Below are 19,930 nucleotides of genomic sequence, written 5' to 3'. Positions count from 1 at the left end.
AATCAGGATGGGGATGGACATTTGTGAACAGAAGTGAGTAAAGAAAAGTAGATTTGACTGATATTGCTATTAATGGTGTATTTTATTATTTTTTTATGCTTCATTGGAAAATATTTTGGACTTCTATGTGACTAAACTGTAGTTTTGAACCAAAGGAATTTGATTCTGGTAGTTATTTTTCTGTTTAATTATTCCTGAGAAACACATACTATTTTATCATCTTCCAATGGTGCCATTTTGGATTTTTATGGGCACCATGATTTTGCCAAGGTAATTTTTGCAGGATTTCTTGGGAAGGTGTAATATATGATGTCATCAGTGCTACCATATGAAAACTTGCTTCTTGCTTATCCAACTTTGGATTGATTTAATGTTTGTCGTGCAAGTAAATTCTCTTAATGGTTCTCTAAATCATTTTTTAGTTTTGCAATTTTTGATTTTTTTGTTTAACATTTCTGGCTTATTGCAGGATTGGTTTGTCAACCTGGTATCAACCCACAACAAATCTTTTAATTAAAATCCTTTAACTGTCTTCTATTGAGACAGAACAGATATGCTGTAATGTCCTTCTCATATCTTTATTGAATTAAAAAATAAATATGCTAATCACTTTTGGCACAAAGTTTTCATATCTTATGCTCAGCCAGAAAAAAATATTTGAGAGAATGACCAGGAGATGAAACAGTCAAAACACAATGCCTGATCTGAGAGCCAGTAAGATAAAACAATCTCTTGACAAGTCCAGAATGGATTTCTAAATCGAAATCGAAAAGAGTAATGAGGTATTTTGTCCAGGGAATTGATAAAAAAAAAAATCTAACCACATGTTTGCTCATTCAAATGTTATGTACAAACTTAGGAAGTGCAAGGAGCTGACCTTTGACGTCATGTTCCACGTTTCCTGCAATTTACAATGTAAAGAATGTTCTCAGAATTGCTCCACAAAATGGTGGTGACCAAAACAAATAAAACATGGTGTTGAGTGTGATGCAAAATAAAATGTGGCTATTTTAAATACATTTTTAAACCACAAACTAATGTTAAAACTGAAACCTTCATAATTCAAAACCTAAATTGACTGGAAAGAAATAGTAAAAAAAACTATCAGTAAGATGAGAAACAATTATAAAAATCTTATATATAATTTTGTTATCTTTATTTTTATTTATTTATAGAATGATTGATTAATTGTTTGGATGTATTATCTGTCATGTGACATGCTTGTTTTTATGTTTCTGATGCTTTATGCAACTGAATTTCCTAATGGGATTAATACAGTTTACCTAATCTAATCTAATCTACTGTATTATGGGATGCTAGAACAAAACCACAGAAAAACAACTACTGAATTACTTCTATTAGCGAGACTTAAGGTTCAAAAAGAGGATAATAAGCCCTTTAAAGGATCTTCTCTCTCATTTAAACTTCACCTTGAGTGTGACTATGTGGACAATGTCCTTCCTTCATTGGTGCTCCACAGTGATCCCCTGCAAACAATAGCCAAAGTGGAAAGTGTTATCTCAGAAAGAATATCATAAAGTTAATACAAGTGTGATATAAGTGTTTAAAAAGACAATTGAAAATATGTAGAAGAACTGGTCCAAGAAGCTGAAGATGCGGTGACTAACAGAAACATTAAAATGTTTTGTATGACGTCACTTAAAGATTAGCAGGGAGATACAGAAATGTGAGCTGACCAGGCAGAGGCAGAGATGCAAACGTGCTGATGGAGAGTTAAACAGTTAAGGTGAGAAAAAAAGCGTTAAAAATGATGACGGAAAAATGCAGAAGAACTGGTCCAAGCTGCTGAAGACACTGTGACTAACAGATGCATGTAATGTTTGTAAGACATCAATCACTAAGAACTTAGCAAGAGGACACAGAAATGTGAATTAACCAGTTAGAGGCAAAAATGGAAACATGCTGATGGAAAGAGCTAAACAATTAAATAGGTGGACAGATCACTCCGAAAAACTATTTAATAGACCATGAGTTAAGAGCCCTTTAGGAAGATTGGAAGCAGATTGAGATCTTCACATTACGATGTAAAAACGAAAGCGGAAAAGGGGCATGTCATCGTATAACTCAAGGTTAGGGAGGCCTAATGCCTGATGGGCTTCCAGCAGATTTAGGGCAGTCCTAGGGATAGCTGCAGAAAGGATACATGGGCAGGATGTAAGATATGAGAACTGGAGGCAATTCCTTTAGAATATAAGGAAAGCTATTTAATAAAGGTGTCTACCTATCTGCAACATATCTGCAAAGATATTTCATTTTTAAACGATTAATGGGAGTTTGTACAGATGAAAAACAATAGGAGCCACAGGCAGGTTTTAAAAAAGATGGTTGTACATCGACCAAATAACAACATTGCTTATTATAAAAGAGGAGTCTATTAAGTGAAATTCAATACTTTAAATGAATTTCGTGGACTTTGAAAAGGCATTTAACCGTATAGACAGTGCAACACTGTGGAAATTTACAAATCACAATGGAATACCCAGAAAACTTGTAACTTGTAAAGAAATTCTTACAGAGGCGTATCATGTACAGTGGATTTTGAAGGTCAACTGACAAGTTTCAGGTCAGCATAACAGCACGACAGGAATGTTAACTCTTACCATTCTTGTTCCTTCTGGTCATTACTTGGATTATGAAAACAATGCATACAGAAGAAGAAATGAAATATGATGAACTGCTGAGAGACAGCTTGATGACCTAAACTACTGTTATACACTCTTAAAAATAATGGTTCCTTAATGGCACCCTATGGTTCTTTACTGGGTTGTATGGTTCTTCATACAACTATTCTTTGAAAAAGCATCATTTGATTCTGGGAACGGTTCTTTATATATGAAACTGGTTCTTTCTGCTTTGAAAAATTGTCTAACATGTAGAAAAAAACATCAGACATCTTTAATGTATGGTAGGCTACCTATGAAGAGCATTAACAGATTAAGAAAACCTGAAGTTAGCTGTTATGGATCGAAATAAATAAAGGTTCTTTCTGGAACATTCATGTGAATGGGTCCATTGGGAACCAAAAATAGTTCCCCTAAGGCAGCGTTTCTCAACCTTTAAGTATTTGCGACCCGAGTTTTCATAACAGTTTTAATTGCGCCCCCCCAACATTTTTTTGAAATGTAGATGCATATTTTATTATACCTACTTAACTTTTATCAACATTTATCTAACTCTATATTTATTGTTCTAGTATCAGAATGTAGTTTAAGTTAATTTGTTTTGGTTTCAACAGATGTTTTTTTCATATTTTTGATTCTTGTTTTCTTTTTTTCACATCTTTGCACCCCCCTTTTTGTTACTTCGCCCCTAGGGGCCCGCCCACAGGTTTAGAACCACTGCCCTAAGGCTCTGGTCTGAAGACCCACTTTGGTGTATAATCATTAACAGATGAAAGAAAAGACCAGGGGCCTCATGTATAACGCCGTGCGTAGAACTCGCACTATAACATGGCGTAAGCACAAAAGCCGAAATGTGCTTACGCATAGAAAAATCCAGATGCAGGAATCTGTGCGTACTCCAACTTCCACGTTCTTCCGCTACATAAATCCCGATCAGCGTGAAAACTAACGCTCGTGCACGCGCATTATGTAACGCCCCAAATCCTCCCAGAATTACGCCTATTTGAATATGCAAATCAATATAAATCGCCCTTAAGCGCAGCCTTCTGTGAAAAGACAATGGGAAAAGCACGGGGGGAAACATAAGAATTTCAGCGAATACCAAGTGGAGGCAAAGGAAAAACATACTATTTGTTCAAATAAACCGTGATATAATCAACAAAAGGAAGTTGATCGAGTGACATAGCGTGTTGGAGAAACTTGAAAGCTCACGTTCACAAAATCGCACAGTGCCAGAAATAAAAAAGAAGTCACATATCAAAGTCGCCGTGGAAAGAAGAGTTGTAAGCCCACTGTCTGAGTGTCATATGAAAGCTTATTAGGGTACAGAGAAAAAAGGCACACGGTGGGGAAAAAGCACGAAATGTCCACTTCAATCTCGACATTTCCACTTTAATCACGTAGTTTATTTTGTCATTAAAGTAGAACATCATAAAATTCATCTTAAAATTGTTTAATTAACCAGTTTCTAAAATTACATCGTAATTAAAGTAGCACGTTAAATGCTTTGTTTTGTATTTGATCTTCTACTCGTATGTGATCTGTGTGTGTGAATCACTACTTGCTTCTTAAACTGGCTCTCTTCCTCCAACTGGACACAGAGTCCATTACATTTGTGATATTACAGCTCTCTGAATAACTAAAATACTGAGATGTATACGTGATGTCATTTTCATGATGATAGGAGTTAAAGCACGTTATTAAACATGTTTCACTTCGATAAAATAAACGTTTAAAGAACATTGAAATATCTTCGTAGTACATGTTTAATTATTCTATCCTTAAAGACACTCCCAGTGAAGAATATAGATTATTTAAATGAAGTTAAAGTTTTATCTGTATAATTTAACAAACATATTTTGCTGCATTTCACCTTAAAAATGATATCGTCATCATATGTAAATACGCGCTTTATAAAGTGGCTCAGGTTGTGCAATATTATAACTGTAGTGCAAGTTTACAGTGGGGTGATTGTACTTATAAGTACAAACAGTTCTACAAGGAGCAATTGATTGGCTGCATTTAAAGTTCTTGGGATTAAACTGTTTTGAACCGCGAGGTCTGTACAGGAAAGGCTTTGAAACGTTTTGCCGTGGCAGAGACAGCGTGTGCTTAATGCCGTATACCGATAATTCTCTTTCCGATCAGCTGCTGCTGTGATTCACACTCAGATACAGTGATATAAATACTCCGAGTCGTGCAGTGAGAGTAATATTGAAAAAGATGATCCGCTGTGGCAACTCCTAACGGGAGGAGCTGAAAGAAGAAGAAGAAGAAGAAGAAGGAGAAGAGAGAAGTAACAACGCTAAAGCAGTTATGGCATTTGGAATACTATGGCTGTTCCCTGGACCATTATATTGTTACAAGTTAATTACAATCAGATGCATTACACTAATAAACAATATGCGGTTAGTTTCTGTGTATTTATAAAGCCGCGTCATGAAAATAATGAGTAATCACACAAGAACAGTAGCACTGCTTTGACGCTGGGTGCCGCCAGCTTGCAAAACCGAGCGGAGAACTTGCGTACGACAAGGCATGAGGTACCGTGGAAAAGTGCGTGGCTTTACGCCAAGTGTAGGTTTTATACATCGCGATTTGAACGTGGAAAAGTTCTTACGCAACATTTCTGTGCGTACGCACCGTTTATACATGAGGCCCCAGGTTTCTGCAGATTAATGCGGATTGCACCAAGCCTCTGAAAATGGAAGATGATGTCCTTAAGGAAGGGGAAGTCTTACTGTATCTCGTGGACATTAATGGTGGGTGTAAAAAACAGGGTATGCAAAGAAGGAGCAGCATTTATCCTATCTAAAAATATGTGGAAAAGTAAAGAAAACAGCCAACACATAAAAGCTGCATTTGTTGAGTTATAAATATTATATCTATACTAGGGGGGCAAGCCGCTCACGTTGTGAAGAGGGGGGCTGAACACACTCCTCCTAAACGTTGATACAATGGGAAACAATGAGACTAGACTTTTTGCCAAGAGATTTAACCACGCCCAGGACCGGAAATAAAAGACAAAGAGTAGGGCAGCTGCTGTACAGTCTTTTAAATGTTCGAAGCACTGTGTGAGATGCAGATCACGCGGCACAGCAGCAGCAGCAGCAATCCAGCAGCTGATTGAGCAAAGAGGAGGTAAAAAAAAAACTGTAATTGTTCCCTATTGTATCAGCGTTTAAGAGGGGGTTTTCAGAGGAGTGATCGCATCTTCTTGGGGTGCGTTCAGCCCCCCTCTTCACAACACGAGTGTCAGTAACGCGAAGTGGCTGGCGTGTAGCGCAAGCTAGGGGGTTGGCGAGTGAAGCGAGCAGGGGGGAACCCTCTTGTATTTTATATACTGTATATATATATATATATATATATAAATCTTCCTATAGGTTCTTCCCACAATTCTTCTTCATTCTTTCTCACTTTCTGTTTGCTTCTACACTCCTCCCAGATGAGCTTTGCTCGACTCTGACTCACCTGGGAAAATAAGAGCAGGTCCTTTCAACCCAGTAACTGGAGACAACATTTTTGCCACTAAGAAGTACTTCTGGTCAGGCACAACCTCCCCAGGACAGAATGGTGTCCTTTTGACAGCTCCCTGTGGTGGCACCCAGGTATCCCAACCTTGCTACCCACTGGGGGTACAGTTCCCATGCTTGCCTGCAGGTGCACAAATGACAGCTCCACAGCTCCACATTTCTGGGATGGCATCTTCCACTGTCCTTCTATACCAGTAAAAAACCCAGACTGGATGCCCATCCATTCACGTTCTTCCATTTTAAAAGCCTCCATCCCTCCTGGCTGAGGTATTGTCATTACATTTTGAGATTATGGCTTTTACACAAAGTCAAGCTGCAAAGCTGAACTATCTAGCCATATAAAACAGAATGATACTATTACAGTGTTTAGGTTCAACAATGCAGCTGACACAATATACAACAAAATCCACCTGTATTGTATCACTCACAGAGGAAAGCTACAACTGAGCTATCTAAAGACCCCATCACACTCCACAACTTTCACTGTGATTTTCAGTCGTAGTCTTAATTGACACAACCTTAGCAAGTTAGACACAGTTGTGGTGTGAGTCCATGACTGGCAGTTATGTAGTGTGACATCGCTAGCAACTCAGTCATAATGGTCTGTGACAAGCCAAGGCAGTGGCCTCCAGTATATGCAATAGTTGACAACTAATGGGCATTCCGCTGGCAGTACAATGCATGCAATACAGAAAGGAATAAAGGAAAAAATAGGTGTTTTAGACTGTAAAAGAAGAAGAGAGGCTTGTACTACAATAAAATGGCAAAAGGAAAAACATTTGTGTAGACTGCATCCAAACTCTCCATATCTGGAAAACATTTCTAGTCACCATCACTGTCAGGCAGCACATTAATTACGACAAACTTGTGATATTTCGGAATTTTGAAACTGAGAAGTCATGAGAGTGTCTTGTTATGTGTCATACTGTATCTTATGATTCCCTTTGAACTGCAGGCCACAAGGTGATGAGATCCAGCACATGCACATGTTAAGTTTCACATGCTCTCCACCTCAAAGCCATGTAGTGTGCAGCCAGCCTAACACACATGTATCTCTGTGTTGCTCTTTAATAGACCATGTGAATCAAAAACCCAGAATGTTTCAAAATAATGGTTGTATCCACCGGATATTTCAAAATAAACGTAGTCTCAATACACTACATACTACATAATGCAACTGTAAAAAATGTTTACTGTAATGAAGCTTCACAAACCCACATGCACACATTTTAACCATAGGCATTTAAGCCTTTACATAAAAGGCTTTCATCTTTATAATTGTGTCAGAATATGGCTTTATTGGAACCACTGAAAGGTCCTCAATGCAGTCATGTCCAATCATATCATCCACATATAATCTTCATCTAAAACTAGAAACAGCAGCATACTGCCAGATGATCTTTGCCATGGTATATGCATATTAAACCAGCCATTAGCTCAGACTGGGTGCATGATGTTTTTAGTTGAAGTTAAAACACAATATTACTATGGTGATTTTGTAATAAAGCAATTTACAGAGTCATCCTCATAATGGCGAAATGTAGTTTCAGAGTAGCGACCGCATCTCCTTGGGGTGCATTCAGCTCCCCCCCGCCTTCACAACACGAGTGGCAGAGACATGAAGTGGCCGAGGTGTAGTGCAGGCTTGGCGAGCAAAGCGAGCAGGGTGAACCCCCTAGTATAATTATAAAGAGGGGAATACAGACATTACTGATTACAACACATTCTCATGCACTGGATGTAGCTCAAGGTGCTTTACAAAATTTAAAAGAAATAGATATAAAAAAAAAAAAAAACTTGCGGTACTAGACAGGATTTATGCCTCCATGCTTCTCCAGACTTTGTTTTCTATGAGAGCACTGTTTTTATCATGCAGTACTTTAAATTCAGCTTCTTTGCAATGCTGACAGTTCACCCATAATCTCCATTATTTAAACTTCATCAATGATTTTTTTTTGTACTTTGCATTCACAAGATGAATAACTCATTTTTTATTGACTGTTAACTTTAAAAGTGTAATTTTTGATACCTGCACATACATTTTATTACACTCAAAGCCACAGTGCCAGTCAATGCCTCAAATAGCTTATTATCCATTTTTCATTTATCCATTTATAACAGACAAGACTTGGAAGGTAAATGTGAAATGCTTCAGTGTTTAACAGAAGAAACTGAATGAGAACAATGCATTATTTCAACCCTAGTACAACACTCAAATAAAAGAACGAGGCTTGTTTAACAATGCTTTTGGACAGTCTTCGAGAATATTTTCATTCTTCAGCCTGCCTATAAAGCTGATGAGTATAATTTTATAAAGAACCAGCTATTCAGTCCAACACATTCATTAACAATTCTCTTTTCTAAAAATAGTGTGGAGTTAAGGTTTGAAAGCTCCAAAAGTCCTACTATCTAGTACACTACCTGGTAGCTCATTTGATGTATCTTTGGTTCTCACTAAAGTTTGAGCATTATTTGACCTTAGGCACTTCCAACTGTGCCTCTTATTCTACCTGAAGCACTAATTTAAAATAACAGTGGGCATCCACCTACTATTTCTCTTCATAAATCTGAACACTTTAGTCACATCACCTCAGTTAAAAATTCCACATGATGCCTCAAAAGTGCAATGAAACATAGCTGGAAATACATGGATATATGAGAAGAATGCACAAATTCTGAACAGTCCATAATGTGACCACAGTTGTGCCACTTTATTAGAATTAATTCTAACCTTATATAACAAATCAGTACAGAGAGCCCCGAACCCAAGACACAGTATAACACCAGATGTTATATGAATAAAATAAAGGTACTTATTTACACCAAGCTCTTTTCCAATAATCACTTCTCCAAAATAAACCACAATTACCCAAAACAAAGCAAATTCTTCCTCCTCTCTAGCTCTGGTTGAGTGTTCCTTGCTGCCTTCTGACTCTGACTCCCTGATGTAAGGCAGTGGGCTCCTTTTATGTCTGACCCAGCATTTGTTCCGGTGCCACTGCATGCCTTCCAGGAAGCACTTCTACACTTGTGCTTGAAAGTTTGTAAACCCTTTAGAATTTTCTATATTTCTGCATAAATATGACCTAAAACATCATCAGATTTTCACTCAAGTCCTAAAAGTAGATAAAAAGCTTACTAAAAGTACTAAACTGTGAAGCAGAACCAATAAAATTTCACCTAAAGAAGCTATAAGGATAGATTTCTCTGAGCTCACCTTTATTAAGATCTGCATTTAAATATCTCACATGTCTGTTACAGTTTAGTTCATCTTAGCAGAATTGGTGCATTTTACTTTTTCAGTTTTGTTCATGTTTATTGTTTGACAAATTACAAGATAACCTTACCAATACTTGGCCATCTACAGGTTAAAACCAGACCCAGCATGCAGCTTTCAATATGGCTCTGCTCCTCACTCCTTCCTTTCTTGTGTCTTCATGTACTCCTTCATAACATTTACATTCTGCTTTGTCTGCCTGCCTGCTTACTGCACCTTCTATGTCCATATGTGCTACAAAGTATCTTGGTAGACGGTAAGATCTTCAAAACTCAACTTAATATCGTTTTGGGTAAATTAGGAGAATAAGATTTATGAGGTTTATTGATCAGAATGGACCATTCTCAACAAACCTTTACTAATGTTCTAACAATTTACCATATATTTCTGTAGTCCTAGGGTGTTGTACCGCGTTAGCCATTATGAATGTAGTGAGAAGTCAAGCAAAATGACACCTTTTATTGGCTAACTAAAAAGATTACAATATGCAAGCTTTCAAGGCAGCTCAGGTCCCTTCTTCAGGCAAGAAGGTAAAGGTGTCATTTCACTTGGCTTTTCTCTACATATATTTCTAAAAATTTTCAAAATCATTTAGGGAAAGTTGCTTAAGTTTATAATGTGTCTCCTTTTTGGTTTGCATTTGAAGTCCTAAGATATAATGCATGCCATGTGTAGTGAAATGTCAGCATCTTGCCTCTTGTTTGCTATTAAAAACTGTTTTTATTCAATTCAGAGACCACATGGAATGTATTCAGGCCTATGATTTGGGACAGGATTTTTCAGCAATAAAGCGGATGGCCTACAACCGGTTAACCAATCCAGGAGTTGCTGAAGTCCTCAAAAGCCTTCTTCTCTATTTAACTGAACGGCTGGGCTGCAGCTCAGTAGACAAAATGGGGCCAGCACCCATAGCAGGTAGCAAGGAGCATGGCAGCAGACCTCACAAACCAAAGAAAGACTTTGCCAAGCACCCCACCACCTTTCAGCTTCTACAGGCAAGATTTATGAGAGAGAATCGAGAAACTGCCAAGAAAAAAACACGAGAAGTTGGGTCATTGCTCTTGAGGGAGAACCGGGGTCCAGCTCTCGGATTGTGTGTGACTGAATCCCTCAAAGCAAAAGGACGAGTGAATATCGAATGGCAAGTTCGAAAAAAAGAGAACATCAACACAGTCAGCACTAATTGGAAAAAAAATGTTACCTGTCAAAAAGGCACCGTTCAGAAAATTCTCATGACGTTTGCAGCTGCAGAAGAGAATGCCGACAAGAATTTGAGAAAACAGAAAATATCAGCATCCAACACTAAAATAGGCGGCAAAAACACATTTTTGGACAAAATAATTGAAAGGTTTGAAACACTGAGCACTTTGCACACTGTCACTTATACGGCTGCATCTCTGAAACAGAAGAAAACAGAAGGGAGAGATGTACAAGTTTTGAAACGAGCAACCATTGAGCTGCACCTCTTCGAAGCTACAGAAATATGGAGTCACCCTTTACACCACAACACGGCAGCCTCTGTGGAATTAATGCACAGTGTGAGCTTGGCAGTGACAACTGAGTGTCCCGCGGGATGGAGCAGGGTTGATGGGACTCACAAGCAGTCATGGATAGTGAATACAGCCACAGAGAAGAGATCCTGGTATGCTGCTGCCGTAGGTGCCTTTGAATCCGATGAGGTCATACAGTTTAAATCCGCACTTTTGGAAAGAGAAGACAGGAATAGCCCAGAAATCACAAAGAGCGGAATGCCCAGGCTCATGACTAATCATCTCAACAATGCCTGCCTTAAAATAGAATCAAACAAAGAAGAAGCAGAACTTCTTTCTAATCTCAATAGCTCTTCACATCCAGCTGACATCAAAGCCTTCTCTGAGGCCATTCCTCTGTTATCTGCCTTTTATGAGCTCTCCCTTCTGGGGCCCCAAGAAAAAATCCATCAGTCCTCCGACTGGAAAGGTGTTAACCCATCCAGGAGCCCAGCAGTTGGCCAATTTAAATCCCCAGCACAGGATATGCATGGATTCAAGAATTTTGAGGGACCGACCCTACTGGATGGAGATTCTGGATTAGTACAAAGCCATGTGGAAAAATCTTTACAAAAAGCCTTCACAATTCACTTGCCACAGATTGAAATCGAGGAAAGCAGTAACCACTGTCATCCAGAAGAAAATCAAGCAACTCCTGCTTTGGAACCTGATAACAAAGATATATTGTGGCTTTCAGATGTAACAGTTCACGAACTGCAACTTTTAGTTGCAACACCAGTGCCCAAGAATCACAGTATCAGCACTCAAAATCAACTCCAACTGGGAACAGAGACAGATATAAACCAGGATGAGTCCAACAAAACTTGCAAGGAGCTTAAAAATAAGCAAATCACGTGTGAATGGATAACTGGGGAAACTGAAAGCCCTGCCAAAAACCAGGAGGAGAAAGAAATACCACAGGAGTTAGCTGGGTGTGGAATCAGTGAGTCTTATCAGGGGGATCTAGTAAGCATATGGGATGGCTACAAGTCATCGTCCTATAGTACCATGCCAAGTGATAAAGGGTGTGAATTAAACAGACAACATGTGAGTGCACCTAACATTAGCACAAAGAGAAATGCTCAACAAGCAGAAGAAAATATTAACAATGGAGAGAGTGCGTTCAAATATAAAGCAGAAAGTTACAGTGATGCCACAGTGTCCTCACAAAAGTCATTCAAGCCAAAAATTATTAGGATAACTGACACATTTTCATTTTGATCTGTCTCAAAGTAAATTTATGATTTAATATAAACTTTTATGCTTTAGTAATAAATAACCTTCAGCATCTCTAGACGTTCATTTCAGTTAGATCTTTTAACGTTCGGCAACTCAGTTCAAACAATGGGGGTGTTGAAGTTCTGGCTGGTTTACAATAATCAGAGTTAGACTTTGCCTCCAAAATCCAGTCTCAGGCTTCAAATGAAGTCTTAAAATTAAAAAAAAGCATAACCCCAATTCTAAAAAAGCAGGTTTTGTGCTCTGCACAGGCCTCATAAAGAAGTAAAAAGTTAAGAAGTCTGCAAGAATTCACAGGGAGGGAGGAAACTGTAAAACCTCTGGCCGAGAATAACCAAAATAATGTTCCTTTTATATTTGAGAATATTTATTTGCAAAAAAGATTCCACAAAAACAAAAGCACAGCCAAAATAACATCAAAAACATTTGCTTCATAAGGCAAACTAAACAATACTAATCAATAATCCAAAAGCATAATTAAAAAACAACAAAAGAATAGAAAATCTAACTAGTACTTAAAAGTAATCTGCAAAAGCCCACAACAATGATGAACCCAAGCCATGCTGTGTTTTGTAGCTTGACCCCTTCTGCAGTCAACATAAAGACATACAATGTAAGGACATAAATAATATAATGCAATAATGCAAAATAATCAAATAGCAAAGCAAATCTCATTCAGAACAAAGAAAAGAGAGAAAAAACACAAACAAGTCTTACCAAATAATATTTAAAAAACAAACAAAAGAACACATAAAAAGTAAAAAAACAGTTAAGCTGAAGAGTCTCCGGCCACACCATAAGTGTCTGAACATTATTATAACTGGTCAAAACGGACCAGAAGATAATAAGCACAGACTTAAGTAGGCAAGGGCAAGGCAAGGGCTCAAAACCGAGAAGTCAGATATACCAGGCAACCTGGAATCAAAATGGCAAAAATTAAAAGTCCAAACGCAAAAAGAATGTTGATTACTAAAAACAAAATCTAATGCTAAGGCCAACTTAGAAGTAAATATAACTACACTCGGAAGTTTTTCAAGACATTGTGTATCCACCGTGGGATGATGCCTAATGAAACCGCCACCATACTTACAGCCTCACTTCTGAGATGTCATCAGCACGATGATCATGGCCATTTGAAACATCCAAAAAGTGCCTCGGAAACCACGAAAAACAACGCAGGAACAAAATTTAACAAAATGAATGAAAACTTTGTTAAAATAAATCAAGTTTTAAAGTAAAAGATAATTCCTGACCAAAAAAAAGAGGGCCACAGTAACAGCAGATTTGCATTATGGCCTACCATTTATTTAAAGACTATTTTGTGCATCTTATTGAAGTCATTGTTTATTTACATTTCTTCCTCCTCATTTTCTAATTCTAGACTAAGTATTCTGAATGACCTCACATTTTGGACTTTTACTGTTTATGGCTTTTAGTAAATATAAGTTATTTTCAAGAATGTTCTTCACATAAGTACATTCTACCTTTTTAAATTTGGATATTACCATCATATTGTTAATTTTATTTATTATATTTTATACTGTTGTTTTGTGTTTGTTGCCATTTTGTGTCATGGTGGCTGCCATTTTGTAATTCTTGATGCATAATATTATACACTCTATATAACATGGCAGTGCCATGCTTGATTTTCTAGACCAAAAACATTGAAACTTAGTGAAGATTGTTCCTACAGCATTTTCCAAGCCAGTTCATGCAAAACTGATAATAGTTTTTGTTTTGTTTGTTAAGAAATTTTTTTGTAAAGGAAAAAATTTTTAACTTAATTGCTTGATGTTAAGAAATGTTTAGTGGAACTAAATAAAACTTATGTGGTACCAAAATTAATTTCAGCCAATGAGCTCTCTTAAATAAAATCTAATATATAATAAAACAATAAGATCTGTGTGTGTGTGTGTAAGGTGCCTTTGAGTAATTTGATTGCTCAGTTTAACTCTGGTGATGGGATTAAAAGTGCAAATGTAAGTGTGAGACACACGAGGAGGTGTAAAGGCATAGAGCCATTCTGAGAGTTGCCCTCAAAGACAGAAAGTATAAATAAAGCTGAACTGAAGGCAAGCAAAGGCACCACGAAATGACAGAGTCTGAGAAGCGGGCTTTAGGAGAACGAGCTCGAGAGAGGGATGCACCGGGCAAGAGAGCTTCAGACACACAAGGATACTGAGGAAAAATGCTAAAGGTACATGAAGGGCAAGAGATAACATCCATCCATCCATCCATCCATTATCCAACCCGCCACATCCTAACTACAGGGTCATGGGGGTCTACTGGAGCCAATCCCAGCCAACACAGGGCGCAAGGCAGGAAACAAACCCCGGGGCAGGGCGCCAGCCCACCGCAGGCAAGAGATAACAAATATTTTTAATTTCATTCTGTTACCTGTCATCGATAAGTAACATGGGTAGTAATAAATATTTTTTTTTCTATGCTTCCATGCCAGTTACTCCCTTTATCAAAATAATTTTATGCTGGGAAATTTAATTCCAGCAATCTGCATGGTTAACAAAAACAGAGCAGTGCAGTTTTTTATATATCTCTTTATAATTACTTTGTAACTGTAGAAATTAGGGCAGTGGACCTTACAATTCAAGGTCTCAGACCCTAAGCAAGTCACAAGTACACTCACCCAAAGCCAGTTTAGAGTCACCGCCAAATCTAACATGTGTATTTTTAGGATGTAGGATGTTGTTATGATCTTGCAGAGGTTCCATCCTTTGTGTTGCGTTTTTTTCTTTGTAAATTATTTTTTTCTTACTAGTTCATGTTTGTTTTCTATCAATCATTTCATATTAGTGTTCTGTTATTTGTTAATTGATAATTTATATGTTGATTGTTTTCTTTCTTATTACTGAACCCAGAGGGGCAGGGCCACTTCATAGCTCTGGTGACTTGCTTTTAGGGCAACCACTTTTGGCTGTATTATTTACAATTCATTGAATACCTTCTGCCTCTTTATATGAATTTTGTAGTAAGTTAAAGCCTTTTTATTTAAGTTTTCATTTTCAAGATTAGTTCACGTACCGCAAGACGGTCAAGTCACGTCATACTTACAACCTTTGGAAACAAGTCCTGTGATACACAGGTTAAAACAGAGCAGGTTAGAGGTAGTGGATGTAGGAAAATTAAAAAGTCTCAGAAAAAGGAGAGTAAAGATCGCATTAGTGCAAACAGACAGAAAATATTACTCTGTGAAATAACAGAACAGTGAAAAGAGATAGAATAGTGATTGAGGATGTCTGGGTGAGAAGAGAGATGAAATGCAGATCACGCTGCACGGGAGCAGCAGCAAACCAGCAGCTGGTCGAGCAAAGAGGAGGTTAACAAAAACTGTTATTTGTTTCCCATTGTGTCACTGTTTAAGAGGGGTTACGGAGGAGCGACCGCGTCTTCTTGAGGTGCATTCAGCCCCGCTCTTCACAATGGAGCGTAGCGCTGGTGTTTGGGGTTGGCGAACGAAGGCCCCATAGTATTTTAAATTAATAGTAACATCAGTTATGGAGCTTTGTCATTTAGGATTTTAATGTGATGTTCTAAGGCTTCTTGAGATGTCTTTTTAGTGAATATAATTTATGTATGATTATCGTTAAAGAGGTCAGACAAGCCAAAATTAGTTTCCTTTGTTTTGTTGGAAGTTTTCCTATTCTTGCACACTTTTTTCTTTGTTACTGATTAAAGGATATGTTCAGTATTTTTCTAGTCAAAATTTTATATTCACAATCATGATGTATATATATAAATTTGTCACATGAAATTGCATTCTAAATGAATGAATACATTTAAAAAAGTATAATTTAAAAAAGAAACTATAATGGAGGGAAAGTGTACCATAGTCACATTATAAAGAAAAGCCTTAAAACTTGACAATTATGTCAAATTTTCAAGCCATAAATATTAGTCAGTCTGTCATTATCCAACCCGCTATATCCTAACTACAGGGTCACGGTGGTCTGCTGGAGCCAATCCCAGGGTGCAAGGCAGGAACAAATCCCGGGCAGTGTGCCAGCCCACCGCAGGGCACACACACACCCACCAAGCACACACTAGGGACAATTTAGGACCACCAATGCACCTAACTAAATTAAATTGAAATAAGGACATTTTTGTTTTCATTTAATCTTTTTGTTTGCCTCAGTATTTAGAATTTAAATATAATTAAATTTAATTAAAATAATCATTTGAGTTTCTTGGGTGTTCTTCACTGCCAATTTCCTTGTGCAGCTTAGTCATTTGTAGCAGTTTCATTAAAAACTACACACTGACAGACACCAGGCTAGGAACCAAACTACATTAGCACCTTTTCTTACCTGAGCCATACGTTCCAAAGCATTGCATATTCGGAAGCGTTGTCAGGCAGCCCCTTACATTGCCCCAGTATAACAGCAAACCTGGTAACCTTTACCTGTTTGTACTCTTTGTATAGCATGTAGATACGTCAGGAATGTGGAACAAGTCCATTTACAATAATGTTGTTTTGCAGGCAGCTTAATTCTGTGCATTAAGTTACACATTTAGTCAGACAAACTACCTTGTTCTATTTCACCGCAACCAGAGTTAGAACGAAGCGTTGTTAAAAAAAAATAAAATCACACTTAACCAGTTAACATCAAAACTTGAGAAGATGCACATAGCAGTGTGATGAGAGACTGATGACAAAACAAGGCAGCATGGAAGAGAATGGAGAGGACAGCAGAAGCACATGCACAACTCACTCATTCTTGCATTCTGTGTACTCGAAGACAGAATTATCACACGCCAAAGGGAATACGGAAAGGAGTGAGTCTTGCTTTTTGCTATCTTCCCATGGATGAGAGTGATTGAACATTCAACAAGCACGCCTGAGTGACTGAAACACAACAAGAATACACTGGATTTTTTTTTTTTTTTTACTCATTTTGATGTTATTTCAGGCGACACGGTGGTGCAGTGGTAGTGCTGCTGCCTCGCAGTTAGGAGACCTGGGTTCGCTTCCCGGGTCCTCCCTGCGTGGAGTTTGCGTGTTCTCCCCGTGTCTGCGTGGGTTTCCTCCCACAGTCCAAAGACATGCAGGTTAGGTGGATTGACAATTCTAAATTGTCCCTGGTGTGTGTGTGTGTGTGTGTGTCCTGCAGTGGGTTGGCGCCCTACCCGGGATTGCTTCCTGCCTTGCACCCTGTGTTGGCTGGGATTAACTCCAGCAGACCCCTGTGTTTGGATTCTGCGGGTTGGAAAATGGATGGATGGATGGATGTATTTTATGTCATATAGTATGAGTATTTGTTTAGTTTTTTTTTTAATTAAAGAAAGAATGTTTTAGTTGTTTCAGTTATAGTCTTTGTGAAGGATAATAATTTTAGTTGAAACAAATAATAGTGCCCACTCTCACTATGGCTGCTGGACCTTAATTCTGAAGAAAGTAATGGACAAGTAGTCTGTTTAGTTAAGCTGATTTGTGACTGGAAGTCATAACTCTGTTTGGAAATTTGGTATACAGGTAAGGCTTTAATATTAGCACTGGCATTCATTTTATTTGGAAAGTCATGTGTTGTTATTGTGACAGAAACAAATACAAATAGACTGTATGCAAATGCAGATATGGTAGATGTTTTTATGTTTTCATAACCTGTATTTCCTAATTTTTTCTTTAGGAACATTAAGAATACTTAATCCAAATTTTCAAAAGAATTAGTAAAGAAGAAAGGGCCAATTTGTATTTGAATTAATAATACAAAGCTTTAGTAGAAATCTAGCCAATTTTTAGACCTACAATCCTCACTGTAATAAATGAACACACAACTATCAACTTCAGTCCAGAAGACCAAGTAAACTTCAGTCCTCAGAGAAAAGTCTTCAGTTCTGAAAAAGTGACAGTGAAAAATACTCAACATAAAAGTGAAGAGCATAAATATAAAATGTACTTTGAGAGAAGGTACAAGTTCAGTATTACACATTATTTCATAGTGAAAAGTCAAGCAAAATGACACCTTTTATTGGATAACTACAAAGATTATAATATGCAAGCTTTTCATGCAACTGAAGAAGGGGCCTGAGTTGCCTTGAAAGCTTGCATATTGTAATCTCTTTAGTTAGCCAATAAAAGGTGTCATTTTGCTTGACTTCTCACTACATTCATAATGGCTAACACCGTACAACACCCTAGTACAGTGGAACTTCGGGTCACAAACGTCTCGGACCACATACAAATCGAGTTATGACCAAAAAGTTCACCAAACATTTGCATCTGTTCACGACCACACACTCGGTGATGGACAAGACAATTTCCCTTCCGGTTCGTATGTGCCAATGATTTCCGCACGTGTTCAGTCTCTCCCTGTGCATTCCCTGTGCAGCAAGCAAGAGAGAGAGAGAGAGAGAGAGAGAGAGAGAGAGAGAGAGAGAGAGAGAGAGAAGAGAGAGAGAGAGAGAGAGAGAGAGAGAGAAAGCGCAAGAAGGCAATTAAAGAATGCACGGGCTTGTTTTTCAAGAGACTGCAAGGTTAGTTTTCTCTGTTCAAGGTTTTCTCCGTGTTATTCAATGTTTTAACATTTAGTTTACTATTACACTGTACGTTCTATGTTATAATTAACTATATTAACTATTTTTGTGCTTAAAAATCTTTAAAAAAATATATTTACATACAGCTTGTATGGTCCGGAACGGATTAATTGTATTTACATACACTCCTATGGGGGAAATTACTTCGGGTCACGACCAAATCGTTTTAGTTTTGGAACGAATTACGGTCATGACCCGAGGTTCCACTGTACTACAGACATCATTTCATACAGAGCCAGAAACTGCTGGAAAACATGTTTTCCCTTCTCACACTGAATATGAAATATTCATAAAAGAATGGAAAAAATCTAAGTTCTCCCAGAATAAAACATAATAAATAGTCCTCCCAACATCGGACGACAGGGACGTAACAGCATCAGATAGCTGTGTGACCAAAAGGACCTGAGGGGGAGAGAAAGAGAGAAGGAGGAACAGGGACCTGAGTGTGTTGGTCTACATTTGTCCTTTTGACAACAAAAAGAGGAATGAAGCACAGTTATGAGTACTGCTGTCCGCTGTCCTGTCCATTAATGCTACTGTTTTTCTGCCCTTTTACTGTGTATTCTTATCTTTAAACCATTTGTAAAACTAACATTTTGTGTAATCAAACTTTTGTTATGATGGCCAGAATTATTGTAAGAAAAATATGAAGAAAAGTACTTTACACAGCAAGGAAATTCAGTATGTGAAATGTCGGGAAGAAAAATCAAAAGAAAAAAAAAATGGGCCAAAACACACTTAACGTAACAAAATCCTTAATGTCTTCAGGAAGCTAGATACTGTACAAATCTGTATTTATGTGAATCCAGAAACCTGGACACCATAGATTGTACGATGCCAGGATGACAACACCAACTGAAAAGATTTCTGCCCATTGCATCAAGGTAATGGGAGTAAATTCGAATGTAAATAATGCATAAAATGGTGGCATACATAATCACAAAGTACAAAATGTTGTGAATTGATTCCATACTTATTTTTTTAACTGAACCTTAAGTAATTTTTTTCTCTGAAATTTTTAAATAAGGAGAATTCAATTCTAATATTAGTTTTAGTATTTCCCTGTTATTTACAATTGGTGACACTATCTTGTTTTGCATATGGGCGTGGCTGTTTCTCGAGTACTGTTGCCATGGCACTACTGTCTGGGTTTCTGGAAGG

The 19,930-nt window shown here is 37.7% G+C and overlaps 1 protein-coding gene across 2 annotated transcripts in view; it reads left to right on the top strand.

Annotated features, from left to right (window-relative positions):
• Nucleotides 1-19,930, top strand: part of adprhl1 (ADP-ribosylhydrolase like 1) — a 121,859-nt gene that overhangs the window by 77,891 nt on the left and 24,038 nt on the right. Inside the window, exon 8 of one of the 2 annotated variants that reach the window (XM_039744647.1) lies at nt 10,186-14,089. The exons of the other annotated variant lie outside the window; for it this stretch is intronic. Within the exon in view, the coding sequence (XP_039600581.1) occupies nt 10,186-12,202 (2,017 nt within the window). The 3' untranslated portion in view covers nt 12,203-14,089. Of the gene's footprint in view, nt 1-10,185; nt 14,090-19,930 lie in introns of those variants that run through there. 2 annotated transcript variants of the gene reach the window in all.

The sequence above is a fragment of the Polypterus senegalus genome, chromosome 2, assembly GCF_016835505.1.
Source record: "Polypterus senegalus isolate Bchr_013 chromosome 2, ASM1683550v1, whole genome shotgun sequence".
In the NCBI taxonomy this organism is placed as follows: domain Eukaryota; kingdom Metazoa; phylum Chordata; class Cladistia; order Polypteriformes; family Polypteridae; genus Polypterus; species Polypterus senegalus.
The sequence above is the reverse complement of the archived record's forward strand: the minus strand, read 5'-3'. Positions and strand labels throughout refer to the sequence as shown.